Genomic DNA, 13,570 nt, shown 5'->3' with positions numbered 1-13,570 from the left:
CTATAGTCTTAAAATACTCCACAACAAGTAAAAGTCCTGAGTTCAAAATGATACTTAACTGAAAGTACATATTAGCATTAGCATCAAAATGTACTTAAAGTATCAAAAGTAAAAGTACTTGTTATTGAATTGATCTTTTCACACTAGTAAATTATTATGGTCATTATATACATGTATATGGTTATGTATATACTGTATATAAGTTGTATTTACAGTTTGTTTTATTTTTACAAGATGTAAGGAGTTAGATAAGTAATAACCAATACATTTGACACATGCTAAGCTAGTCCTTCATGTTGCTTCTACTTTGTTGCCTGATGTAACTGAGGACCTTTATTAAAGTGAATCAACTGAATACACATAAAGTGGTGGAAATGGGGGTTAAATGGGTTAACAGCTGATTATTTGGAGACTAATGGCATTGCACTATTGTTATGTGGTTTCAGAGAATCAAAGCAATTCATGAAACAGTGGGCTGAATCTCTCCTCACATGTTCTTTTGAATTGAACAGAGGGATTTGAGTTATAATGGCACGCTGCCTCTGCATTGTTACTTTACTCAGCACAATTGTGTTTGCAGGCAACATACGCACTGTTTGTTTGGGAGGGGGGACGTTACATAAGTGAGGCACAGACCAGTTGATACACAAGGTTTATTGTTCAAAACAGAGCTACACAACACAGATGTCTGCATGACTGAGTGTGTTTATACTTTTTAGGGCCTTAAAAAGACAACTGATTCTGCCACCAATCCTGTTTTGGGAAAAAATCCACTATTTAGATCTTGGAAACGTTTTGTTTCTTTGCTTAAAATAGAAATTGAACAGTTTTTATTTGCATACATGCCTTCTCATTCAAGCTTTACCCCCAGATAAGCAGTTAAGTAACTACTAAATTAAGAGAAGTGTGAAGTAACAACATATTTCAGGTTATACTAGCCTTTCATAACATTCATCATTTGAATTTGTATTCAAAGCCTTTTCACAGATGTGTGTTGTTATTTCTGCTTATTCATGTTCGTGCCGGCCGTCTCGTGTCACCCCCACAGAGGGGTTTCTCTTTGGTTTGCATGAGGTCTGCATGGGAAAACATCTGACCTGACAAAGCCAAAACAATGACACTGCCAAAATGTAGCTGTGTTGTGTTTGTGTGCTCCCCAGCCTCCATAAAGAGGCGGGGAGCAGCAGACAAAGAAGAGCGAGGGGGGCAGACAGAGAGGGGATGTTAAAAGAGCCCACTTAACAAATTAGCAATTCTTCACTGTGTGAGTGGATGTTTACGTCCCAGTACTCCTAATTTTCAAGTAAGATCATTTGAGGCCAGTTTAGGTAGTTACAAGACATGGGGTTTGTTATTTCTTTAATTAGAATTTCTTCAATTTGAATATGAAAGAAGTTATTCTGTTTCACAGGCTAATATGTTTTAATTGCTGCCCTAAAACTTATTGTAAGTGAACATCTGCTGTTGTTCAAAATCTCAAAATCCATTTGCTGCCCCCTTGAGGTACAACATGTAGAACCATTAGTCTTTGATGAATCTTTTACATCCCACATAGGCTTAAAAAAGTAAACAAGTTGCATTTACAAAACACTTTTAATGACCCACCGGTGCAAGAACACGTTGTCGTTAAGACAAGACCAAATGTACAGCAGTTAAAGCAGTAAGCCAAAAAAAGAAGAGCGATATCATTTCACTGGTATTTAAGCACAATACTGACAACATGGGCTTCAGATTCACAGTAATCCTAATCCATTAAATGGTTGAAGTCGACATGGATCTATGACTATATGACACAGCACTTGAAATCAATAAAACCACAAAGTCTGAGCAGAAGGTGTTTTTTGTTTAATATCCGGCAGCTATTTGTATTGATTACAACACAAAGGAGAGACGACAATAAAGAGTTTTAAGTACAAAGTGTGATATTATTGTCAAGGAAACGCACTCCTTCACTGTTCCTTCAGATGTTCGTACAGTAAGAGGTTGTACGTCCACCAACAGGAAGGCAGCCATCTCTTCCTGCAGAGTCTGTGACGCTGGCTGCTCCGTCTCACTGAATCTTGAAGTAAAAAACTGTCCATCTCAACCTCAGGTCCGTACAGGGAAAGGCCAATCCTTACTGCTTTGGGTGGGAAACAGCAGGTAAGAAGGGTACAGAGAAATGATGTATAAGAAATGTCACTAATTCCCCATTTGACTGGGTCTGGTCAGTCCCTTGAAGACTCGCAGCTTTCCTGCACCGGTGAGATCAAAACTGTAGTCTTTAGTGATGTAGGGCATCTCTCCATCAAAGCCAGGCTGGAACAAGGACAAAAGGTAGCATACGTCATGAGAAAAGTTTCAGTTTCAAGGCCTTTATTGTCATGTGTGTGCATAGCTACAGGTCAATAAAATAAAATAGATATAATAGAAACAGAATATGATAGAAACTGTGCAGAATAGTCTATATATAGTACTTGACATATTGATATATAGGCTAAGATATATGTGAGTTGTAAACAGATGAATGTTATGTATGTTAAGCACATATGTAATGATATTTGACATGCCAAAGATAGGAAATGAAAGAGATGGACCGGAGAAGTGTTCTGACCTGTGTTGTGAGGATACAGGAAGGCAGGGATATCGCTCCCAGGAGGAGACAGTTGACGTTACGAAGGATGGAGGGATCTACAGGCGTCAGTAAAAAGTACAGACCTCGCGCCAAGTCGATACCTCGAAGCACACCTGGAACACATTAGCATGTAAAGATATACTGAATTTAACGATTGAATTTAAAGGTCTCCTATTATATTATTTTTAGGCATATATTATAGGTCTCAGATATATAAAAAACATGTATATCTAGTGTTTTGCTCAAAATACCAAACAGATCACCCATTCTAGCATTAGAACTCTTTAGTTCTCATGAATTAAGTACAGATCGCGTTCACACCGGAATAAGTTCCTGGGGAGGATTAGGCAAATGAAGCCGCTGACGTCACTTCTTCTTCTTTGAGGTTACTGGCAGGCCTCAAACAACTTGAACTACTGAAGCCTTCCGAGTAAATCGCCAGAACGCCGACACCTCCTCATCTCCACTGCTCCCATGTTTTATTTTGTGTTGCCATAAGTTAGTCTCTCTGCGTTTGTGCGCTGGGCTAATGCTAATAATGCTAATGCGAGGATAGTAAAATGGCGGCTTCACAAAACTTTTTGGGAGTTTCACGGGGCGTGGTTTTCAATCCGCCCAGCCAATCAGAAATAGGAACCTTTTTCTCCCACGAAAGTACCTGCTCTCTAGCAGGGACGGAAAAGGGGGTAAAAAGGTTCTCATTAACTAATTTTAGTTCCGGATTTTGTTGGAGTGAACGCAACATTTCGGAACTATATCGGAAGTAAAGTGGGAAAAGTACTGCGGTGTGAACGCGCCTTATGCCTCATACCCCTCTATTTCAGCCCTGGGTCCGTAGCTTTAAACAAAACAAAAAAATGAATACCTTTTTTTTTTTTTAAGAGAGAAGAGAGCTAAACGCTGCCGTGATTAAACACCATATTATGTTCCAAACCACATCAAGGATTAATTGAAATATTTATGCAAGAACTAAATGAGACTATTGAATGTGAGGTTTGGCTGAAGATAGATTATTCCTTCCTGATCATGAGACATTATTGTTTGCCCCTCTGAGCTCACAGAGTTGAAGGGTCACCTACCGAAGCCCACGCAGGGGCAGATGGGAGCCTGACTCAGCAGCACGGGGCCTCCCTTGCTGCTCACTTTCTCTCCCAGGCAGCAGAGGGCCACCAGACTGGCGTTAGCAGCGTAAAACATGTGAGAGGGCACCACCTCGCAGTGGATCACACCCAGAGCCACCGCTGATTGGGGTACCTGCGGGCAGGAGGAAGAATGGTTAGGCACTTATTCATGTTGATGGTTCATTTGTACACAAACTGAAATATGAAAATTAGAGTCATAATTAAATGGGAGAAGACCAAATACTCCTGCATCAAATCCTACTGTCTCAGAGGTTGTATAACCTGACCATGTAAGATTAAACCCATTGTTAAACTGTTACATATGTACAATGAAGCTCAGCATTTCAACGTGTTACAATAGCATGCAAACCATGGAAAATCCAACCTACAGTTTCTACAAAGTACTACAGACTTAAAGCCATCTTCGGCGTGTAAAGTTGATTCAATTAAAAATAAAGATGAATGAAGGCAAATATTTGTGTGTAATGTTTGAACGAGAAACATTGGACCATGCATAAAAAAAGCATAGATCTCAAAAAGAGAAGGGGTGATTTATGCCAAATGAAGCCATTGTCTTATTTCCATCAACAGTTCCTGGCATTTACACTCATACCAATTAAATAACACTTTAAATATTTGATAGTCTAGATCAGTGCTTCTCAAAGTGTGGTCCGCGGACCACTGGTGGTCCGTGAGCGCCCCCTAGTGGTCCGTGAGTATATTGGTAACATTTCACATTTGAAAGAAATACATTTATTTAAGTTTTTCGCACTCTCGCGGGAATATCTTCGCAATGGAACGAGCTTAAGTTTCACTTTCGATTGCATGAAATAGCCCAGATAAACACCTTCATCACACATGTTGCCACTTGTTTGTACCATTTTCAAGCGATTTGTAAAAAACTATGTGTTTTTGGATATTTGTGGAGTTAGGTGGTCCGCGAGTGTTTTTTTATTGGTTAGGTGGTCCTTGGTATGAAAAAGTTTGAGAAACACTGGTCTAGATCAGTGGTTTTTCCCAAGAGCCCCCCCAAATGACTCCTGTTTGAAGGGCCGCCCCCCTCAAATGCTCAAAAATGCTACAACTACTGTCACAAACTGGATGAATGTGAAGTATTTTGTTAAAGGAAGATGAAAGCGTAATTAAGGAGCACTATCGGAGTGACTTTGATGGTTATTGGACTCAGGATTAATTCATTTGGATTCCCGCTGTATGAAGAAATTAAAGGACGGCGCAAGTGGAAACAATTCACAAAGGGATTAAACTGTTTAAAACACATGCTCAAAGTAAGCCAGATTTTGCCGATGTGTTTATGTGGATTCAAAAGTCATAAATAATCTACAAAATGGAGGAGACCGATCTGATCGGAGCAACTGTGAAAAATAATCCAACTGAAACCGGCATGGACAATGACTATGTTTTAAAAATGCCCTTATCCAGAAAAGCCTGGTTTGGACACTTTACGGGCAGAAGAAATATTTCTATTACATTTCTGTCTTTTTATGCCTTTAATAGCTACTAACTTGAATTTGTATTCAAATGAATTTTATATTATATATATTATAGTTTTATATTGTATTGTAATCAAGAGACAAGGCTTTTAGTGACAATCATGTATTGAGTTACAATTATATGTAAAAAAAAAAAAATGTAAATATGATATTTGGCCTCAAATCATCTGAGGCCTGGCGCCCCCCCCAGGTTGGGAACCACTGGTCGAGATGAGTACCACTCTTGTTTGTAGAGTTGAGAGCGTATTCAAGTAAAAAAAAAAAGATAAATTAATACAAATATTTGTGTGCAAGGTTTGAATGAGAATTATTGTCAACAAATATACTGTATTTTAGTTCAGTGGTTCTCAACTGGTCAGGCCTCGGGACCCACTTTTTTCCTTTGTCAATAGATCGCGACCTGAAATTTTGAACCACTCAAATCTATTCAACAAAAAATGGTGCTGTAATATATACGCTTTTCAGCATACAATATTAATTAAAGTGAAGTACAGTGCATATATCCCTTATACCCCTTCACAGAAATAAAGTATGCTTTTAAATAAGGTTTAATGAGATGATAGAATCAAAGCTGAACTGTATCACATAAAAAAGGCACACATGCTGAAAACCCAACCCCAGAAGGGGGGTCTGGGGGGATTCTCCCCCAGGAGATTTTTAGAAATGCTAACATATAAACTACTCATTCTGGTACACTCTGAGAAGAACATAAATACATCTATTACTACCCGACATTTTAATAATATTTGATGCCATTGTTTGTGTTTCACTTTGTTCTGAGGCTGAACTTGCTGCTCCTCACAGAGAGAAGAGTAAAGAGGAGAGAGTCTGTGTGACTTACTTTAAATTGTGGGTAAGGGTAGATAGCTCCCATTGTTCTGTGACCTGTCAATCATCAAACCGGGGGTCATATTTCATTATGTGTTCATTTTTATCTGAAGTTGTACCCATGGATGTAAAGAGTAGTTCTACCGCAAAGTTATTCTCCGGACCTCCGGCAACAATCTTGATTCTGATTGGCCAGAAGACTAGAAAAAATATCAGCAAAGATGTTTTATTGAGAAGATGATCACTACGGGACAGAAGTTTTCAAAACCGTTTATGGTCTCCGGGACTTCCAGTCCAACGCCTACTGCATGCACAGCGTTAGAAAATCGGGCCTTCAAAATAAAGGTTTGACTTTTTTTCTTCACTCACACATCTGCGACTCACTCGAAACGGGTCAGCAACCCACTTTTGGGCCGCGACCCACCAGTTGAGAACCACTGTTTTAATAATAATAATAATTCTGCTGCTCTGTACAAGAAGGGACAGAGCAGACTCTTTCTGCTGCGGAGACTGAGGTCTTTCGGGGTGCAGGGGGCACTCCTTCAGACTTTTTACGACTGTTGTGGCATCAGCCATTTTCTATGGTGTGGTCTGCTGGGGCAGCAGCATCTCGGCTGCTGACAGGAAGAGACTGAACAGACTAGTAAGGAAGGCCAGCTCTGTCTTGGGGAGTCCTCTGGACACTGTGGAGGTGGTGGGAGACAGGAGAATGGCAGCCAAGCTGTCATGCTGGACAATATGTCCCACCCCCTCCAGGACACCCTGTCCTCACTGTGCAGCTCCTTCAGCGACAAGCTGCTGCACCCCCGCTGTCTCACGGAGAGACAGGTCCTTCCTTCCTGCAGCGGTTTACAACCAGCACAGCCCCTAGTAGACCCCCCCTCCCCTACACACACCACAACACAGACTATATCACCCCTTGCTGCTAAATACCAATCAACTATGTGCAATATGTGCAATATATATATATATATATGCCGTTAATAACTGTGTAATTTATACCTGGCTGCTAAATCCTTAGAACCGTAGTAATCAGCAGCGAACCGCTTCAACACGTGCATTTTCGGTTTATTCACGGCATTCATTTTGTTATTCTACAGTATTGTTGTTTTATAGTTATTTGTTAATGTAACTCAATTTGTGTTCTTTTAAATTGAAAAGGATATTGTGTTTGTTGCTTTCGTATATGTCTTAAGTGTAATTTGGCTTGGCTTCCTATTTTGTATGGACATGCTTTTATTTTGAAGGAGAGTCGGCGCTGTTGACAGGAAGTTGTTGTTGCTATGGAAACAACGTGACGGAGATTAACGGAGAAAAAGTAATATCTACATATAAAGACGGAGAAAGTAAACGATTAAGTGTATGGTTAAGTGTTAGCCCCCCCCGAAGAGACAAGCTCTTACGTTGATATTGGAGTTTTCAATATATAAATAAAAAATAAAAAAATAAAAAATATCCGAATAACGAAATTGAAACCCGAATAGTACTCCAACGAACGAATATTCGGATATTCGGGTACAGCCCTAGTAAAATTCTAGCAAAAAAAAAATATCTGTGTGTACAATCATGGCTCTCACATACCTGGTAGGGGGTTAGGGTGTGCAGAGGTCTGATTGGTCCGGGGTCAGGTGACTGCAGCTGACTCAGGTAGGCCAACAGAGAAAGCTCTCTCAGCTCATTGGTGCGCTGGTGCTTCCTGTCAAATACAAAGGACACACATATATAATAAATAACGTTTTCAAGGTTAATTAATTGTCCTTTTAAGAGGATGAGGGTTGCACAGCAAGATTCAAGATTCAAGATGCAAGGCTTTATTGTCATGTGCACATTAGCTACAGTATAGATATGGCAATGAAAAACTTGATTAAAATGCAGGTTGTTTTTATTCACTTTTACCTTTATATGTCAATGTGCTGACTGAGGTGTACTTACGCTGTTCCTTGCCTCCCGGCTCCCTGGAACTCTGATTGTACGATAACGTGAGTGTAACTTTTGGGGGGGCTGTGGCTCTCGGTGAACTCGTCCAGAGCGGTCACAGCAGGGGGGTGCGTCTGGTGGCCGTGCGCCGTCCTCAGAAACTCTGGAGTCATGGAGGGACACTGAGTGACCCCGCTGTGACTGAGCTGGACCACGTGTGAGACGGGGAAGAAGCGGATCATGTCCACCAGCAGCTGAAACCCAAATCCTGTGGACAGACCCCAAACAAGCACATCTTCAGACACTGTGTACAGAGAGAATACTTATATTTAGTCCCAGAGAGGAGCCTGAGCTGACCTTTGACCCAGCCCATGGTGTTGATGACGACGGTGGTCTCTCTGCTCGGGGACCGTTTGCGCCACAGGGTCTTCAGAGACTCCAGGTACCGCTCCAAGTCCGTCTCACATGACGTGTGACCGAAGTGGATCATGTGCTCTGGGGGGGTCTGATGTGTGAAAGGAGGACCTGGAAGATAATTCAATATAAATCCACTAATCACGTTTTAAACAATTAGTAGAGGAAAAACAGAAGTGGGGGGACTTTTCAGATAAAACATTAAAAGGAATAGTTCGAATTTTTTTGGAAAATATTTTAAATATTATTATTATGTCTTTATTAGGAGAAGAGGTGATTTAAGCCAAATTAAGCTATTCTCTTATTTCCATCAGCAGTCCCTGGGTCACACACGTCGCAATTAAATAACACAATATTTCAGTCTAGATGAGTATCACTCTTATGTCTGTACGATTAATATGAAGTTACAGCACAAAAAACAGTCTAGTTAGTACATAACCCCTTACATATTATATTTTCCATTTGACCTAGTATCATTTGTACACACATAAAACCAACATACAACTTATTGAGCTTTATTGGTGCTGGTCGACAGAAAAATAAATATTTCCTCTTGTTTCTTTGCAAGAGAGCAAACTCAAAGTTTTTACCAGGAAATGTGACAACTATTCCTTTAACTATTCCAACCCATATTATTTCTTACTATAAAGGAAGATGTCAACTATGCATGTTTTATACAGCATTGTAAAGGCTTCAGAGTAGGAGGATGATCAAACTTACCCAGAAGTGGTTCTGTGACATTCGCCAAACAAAGGCATCCAGCCGGAGTGAACTCTGTCTGACCGAGGTCACCTTCCAGGTAATCTACACTACCAGTGCTGCAAACACACACACACACACACACACACACACACACACACACACACAACACAATTATGTCTTTATTAAGTTTCATTTCGAAGCACTTCGATGTTTAAAAAAATATAAAAATATGAGCAAATGTATTAGAATGGAACTTACTGGTTCAGTAAGGTGTTGATGAGGGTGCGGATGAACGTTGACTTGCCAACATTTTTGGATCCACATACGAGGATGACTGCACAACCATCCAGGTCCCCTGTGAAAGACAGACATGTGTTCAGATCAGTCTATGGTTCAGATATGCTTACATCAGGGGCGTCCAAACTTTTTTCACTGAGGGCCACATACACAGGGTGTATGCAGGAATCCTGAAGTCACATGTAAAACCTTTTAAGACCTTTTTTAAGACCCTTTCCATACATTTTAAGACCTCATCGCCACTTTGAGTTTTAACCGGTTACCTTGGCAACACACTTTACCTCACATTGACTCTATACAGTATGGATTGTCCTTCCTCCTTATCTTCCAACCATTTGGACGCAGACTTGCATTTCCCCATAACAATGTTGTTTAGCAACCGGCGTAAACGGACCGTCGCGAGCTATCAAGCAGTGAGCGTGAGATGTCCTGTTCAGATGACGTCAGATCCAACGGGATGCCATCAATAAACTTCACAGAATCACACGACACACCTACGCAATGATTACATTCAGGCAGACTGTAGAATACAACCTCTTTGGACCATTCACATACTTATTGAAAACAAGCTACAAAATGTAATACCTTGGAAAATGCCGTTTAATACTTTTTAATAGCCTTCATTTTCGCTAAATTGATCTATCAACTTTTAATACTCTTTAAGACCCCGCGGACACCCTGATACAGAACAATATACGAAGGGCTGTGCCGCTCACTAGAGGTATATTGCCATATCAGTTAAGTTATAAGTTAGCAAAATCAATCAAATAAATGATGCTTGACACTTGAAAATGCTTTAAGAAACACAACGGCCTACACCACAGCTTACCGCAGGGTTCCATTTACTTTGTTGGCAGCACATTCTTTAAAACAGAAGCTTCAGATTGATAAGAGGAAAAATGAAGGCTAGATTTCAAGCTTGTTATGTAATTAAGTGACTAAGATTTGTTTGAAAATGTTTTTAACTTCAATTGACTGCATTTATTTGAAAAGTGGGCATATTAAGACATGAATATACTGTGTAATATATTGTTGTGTTACATATATATTTAAGAAGTACCATATATTACAAGCACAAGTTTCATTTGTGGGCCATATTTCATTATACTTTTTGAATTAGCTGAGGGGCGTTTCAAAATGTGCCGCATTTGGCCCCTGGGCCTTAGTTTGGACACCTCTGGCTTCCATGCTTTTACAGTGATCTTGAACATGAATCAAACATGAGACCAAGATAACCTCAGTGTTCAATAACCTTTAGTGGCATATCTAAGAGGAGCTTACCTCTGCAGGCACGGACCACCATGTTGAGAGCCTCTCTGTAGCTCTTTGACATTTTCAGGCCCTCGATGGCTCCCACCAAGGGAATCATCCCCAGACCATTGAGTGGAGTGTCAAGAACAGCGGACATGAGTTCACTCTGCAAACAAACAGGGGAGAAAAGATTCTGTTTAACACGTGCATGAATTTAGAAAAATACCTAAGACATTAACCTATTCATGAATTCTGCTAAGATTCTCATCGTCTCCCAGTTCCAGCTCTATTCCACATTCAGTTTTGATACATTTCTTGTGATCAGGTGAACACTGTCAGTCAGTAAACTCACCACTGGGGGGCTGAACAGTTCACTGAGATCTGTGAAGCTCGACAGGAACCGCGTCAGAGGCGTCTCCATGGGCTCCAGCAGGATGATGGAGGAGTTTGTTGTAACATTTTTTAGCAATTTCTTCCGTGATGCTGCAACATTTAAATTCAAACAGTAAGTACGGATAGAAAACAATATGTTTCTAAAACACAGCTTTGAACGTGTCAGCAACTGAGAAATCCTAATCTGAAATAGGCTAAATTGGTTATAACATGGTTCGAGCTGATTTACCTGATCTCAGGTACTTTTTGAGGATGGGTGAAGCCTCTGTTTTGTCATCTCTGGTCTGATCAGAGTTTTCCAGTGCTCTAATGGTCAGAGGACAATGTGACGCTGGGGAGAAGAGAGGATATGACTGCTGGCCTTCTTCAATGGTGAACCCCATCACCTCCACCCGGCCGTACAGACAGGTCAGGTGGCACTTCCCACGGAAACACAGGGTCTGAGGGAGAGGAAATGTAATGCTTAGTCAAAAAATATATATCTTAGTTGTTAGACCTTTACTTAATTTTCCAAAGCATACCTGATTCTTCTGCATGACGAGCACTGCGTGGTTTCGTCGATCATCTCTCTCTGCACAGTTATGGAGAGACCCTCCCTCCAGTCTAACTGGGATTATATGTTGTATTTCACCTGAGGTCTTAACACCATTCCCATGAATAGACTGGGAGTACTTCTTCCATTCCATGGAGTCATTTGAATCATTGTCCATTTTAAACACTGAGCTTCCATTAGCCTGTGTGGGAGGTTTCTGAACGACAGACTGAGGGGTGTTTGTCTTGGCGTCAGAGACAGGCTTTGCTTTATTCTTTAATCTCTTGACGGAGGGCTTTTTCTTCTGAGACGCTTTGTGCACCACCGCCATTTTGGCCACGACAGGACTGGAGTTGAGCTCAGAGGAAGTGATGGGGGGCCGGCTCCGTTTGCCCCTCACATCCTTCCACTTCTGAGATTTAGCATGGCCCTTCACCTGTGTGGGTTTATGTGCCTTCATGATTCTGTGATCAACAACTACTCTTGTGGGTGCTGATTAAAACAAAAAGGGGGCGGGCTGCAAATAGAGAGAAAGAGACAATTAGCATCTGAAAGGACAGGTGTCACCACTACGTTGACTAGGGTCAAAATGAATAGCTGAAAATTAGCCTTCACTAAGTAACTCAGCAATAACCAATTGTGGAAGATGTTAGTTCTTACACTTAAATAAAGGTAGTACTATTAAAGTGTAGAAATAATGTAAAGTACTGGAAAAAAAGAAAAAATATTTAAATTGTATTTTCGGATCCTGAACGAGACCGCCGCCAGAGCGCGTCTCCCCGTTACCTGCAGAAGGAAGCCATGCGCAGCCCCGCTCTCTTTATCTCCAGGTGACTTTCTGCCGCTTTCCTCCGTGGTGCTGATCGTTTCACCACGGAGGAAAGCACTTCACAAATTGCAGTACCCATAAAGAGCTGTACAAATGCCGCAGTTTTTGCGTGGCTGTGTATTTAGTTGAAAGCCCAGTGGCGATCTGCTCATCGAAATAATATGCTACTAAGGGGCGAACTGGCCACCTGTGTGTTGAACTTTCCTGTCGGCTCCCAGACCGTAGTCGAAGAGGGCAGAAGCAACCAGCTTTAGGTTCAATAACCCACTTTAGCTTAAATGGCACTTCATATCAAAAAGGTTGCCGACCCCTGATCTACATAAATGTAACTAAAAAAGTACTACATAAATGTAGTGGAGTAAAAACACACTATTAACATCTGAATTGTAAAGAAGTAGAAGTACACAGTAACAACAAATGTAAATACTCAAGTAAAGTACAAGTACCTCAAAATTGTGCTTAACTACAGTAGGCTACTTGTGTTAATGTACCTAGTTACTTTACACCACTGTCATTAATTAAAAAGTGGCTAGTAACTTAACCATTTTCCTTTCAAATGTAGTAGAGTATAAAGTAAAAGAAAAATATTTAAAAACCTTAATTCAACACATAGTTTGATTTTGCAGCAGTTCGATAGCAATTGAATGCTAAGCTAACCACAGTAAGACGTACAACGAGGTAGCAACATACGTATTATAATATACTTTAGTATATCAACATGTGGAGCAATATTCAAAAACACACATACAACATACGACAGTATAACTCGCTGTTGTGCAATACATTTTAGAAACATTTAATACATTTCGTCTACCCATCACAGAACTGAAACAACTGACAGTTATGCTAACTGCTATCTGATCTTAATGCATTTAGGAGGAGAAAACTTACCCCCCAATTGTGTAAAGACAACGTACAAATATGAAGTCGACCCGTTGTGATTTTACTAAATAGATACCGTTCTTATTTAGGAAAAGTGAAGCCAATGAAATGGCCAACTGTGCTGCAGCAGTGCTAACAAGCTAACTAACATGTGTGAGCCACAAACAGACGCCGCTTCCAGATGGTCGACTAAAGGCTAGCCCGGAGTTTCATTATTTACATTTAACTACGCAGAACTATTACATTTTATCTGAAATATGAATGAACTCAACAAAAAGA

At 40.5% G+C, this 13,570-nt stretch overlaps 1 protein-coding gene across 1 annotated transcript; it reads right to left on the bottom strand.

Moving 5' to 3' along the window:
• Nucleotides 1-1,342: 1,342 nt before the first annotated feature.
• Nucleotides 1,343-13,566, bottom strand: nol9 (nucleolar protein 9). The gene is made up of 13 exons (XM_034218191.1): nucleotides 13,301-13,566; nucleotides 11,570-12,097; nucleotides 11,278-11,488; nucleotides 11,008-11,138; nucleotides 10,686-10,821; nucleotides 9,366-9,462; nucleotides 9,126-9,223; nucleotides 8,349-8,516; nucleotides 8,007-8,259; nucleotides 7,656-7,770; nucleotides 3,694-3,868; nucleotides 2,594-2,727; nucleotides 1,343-2,298 (listed from the first exon to the last, which is right to left on the bottom strand). The coding sequence occupies exons 2-13, from the start codon at nucleotides 12,038-12,040 to the stop codon at nucleotides 2,182-2,184; spliced, it is 2,106 nt and encodes a 701-aa protein (XP_034074082.1). The 5' UTR covers nucleotides 12,041-12,097; nucleotides 13,301-13,566; the 3' UTR covers nucleotides 1,343-2,181.
• Between the last annotated feature and the right edge of the window lie 4 nt (nucleotides 13,567-13,570).

The sequence above is a fragment of the Gymnodraco acuticeps genome, unplaced genomic scaffold (genome assembly GCF_902827175.1).
Source record: "Gymnodraco acuticeps unplaced genomic scaffold, fGymAcu1.1, whole genome shotgun sequence".
In the NCBI taxonomy this organism is placed as follows: domain Eukaryota; kingdom Metazoa; phylum Chordata; class Actinopteri; order Perciformes; family Bathydraconidae; genus Gymnodraco; species Gymnodraco acuticeps.
The sequence above is the reverse complement of the archived record's forward strand: the minus strand, read 5'-3'. Positions and strand labels throughout refer to the sequence as shown.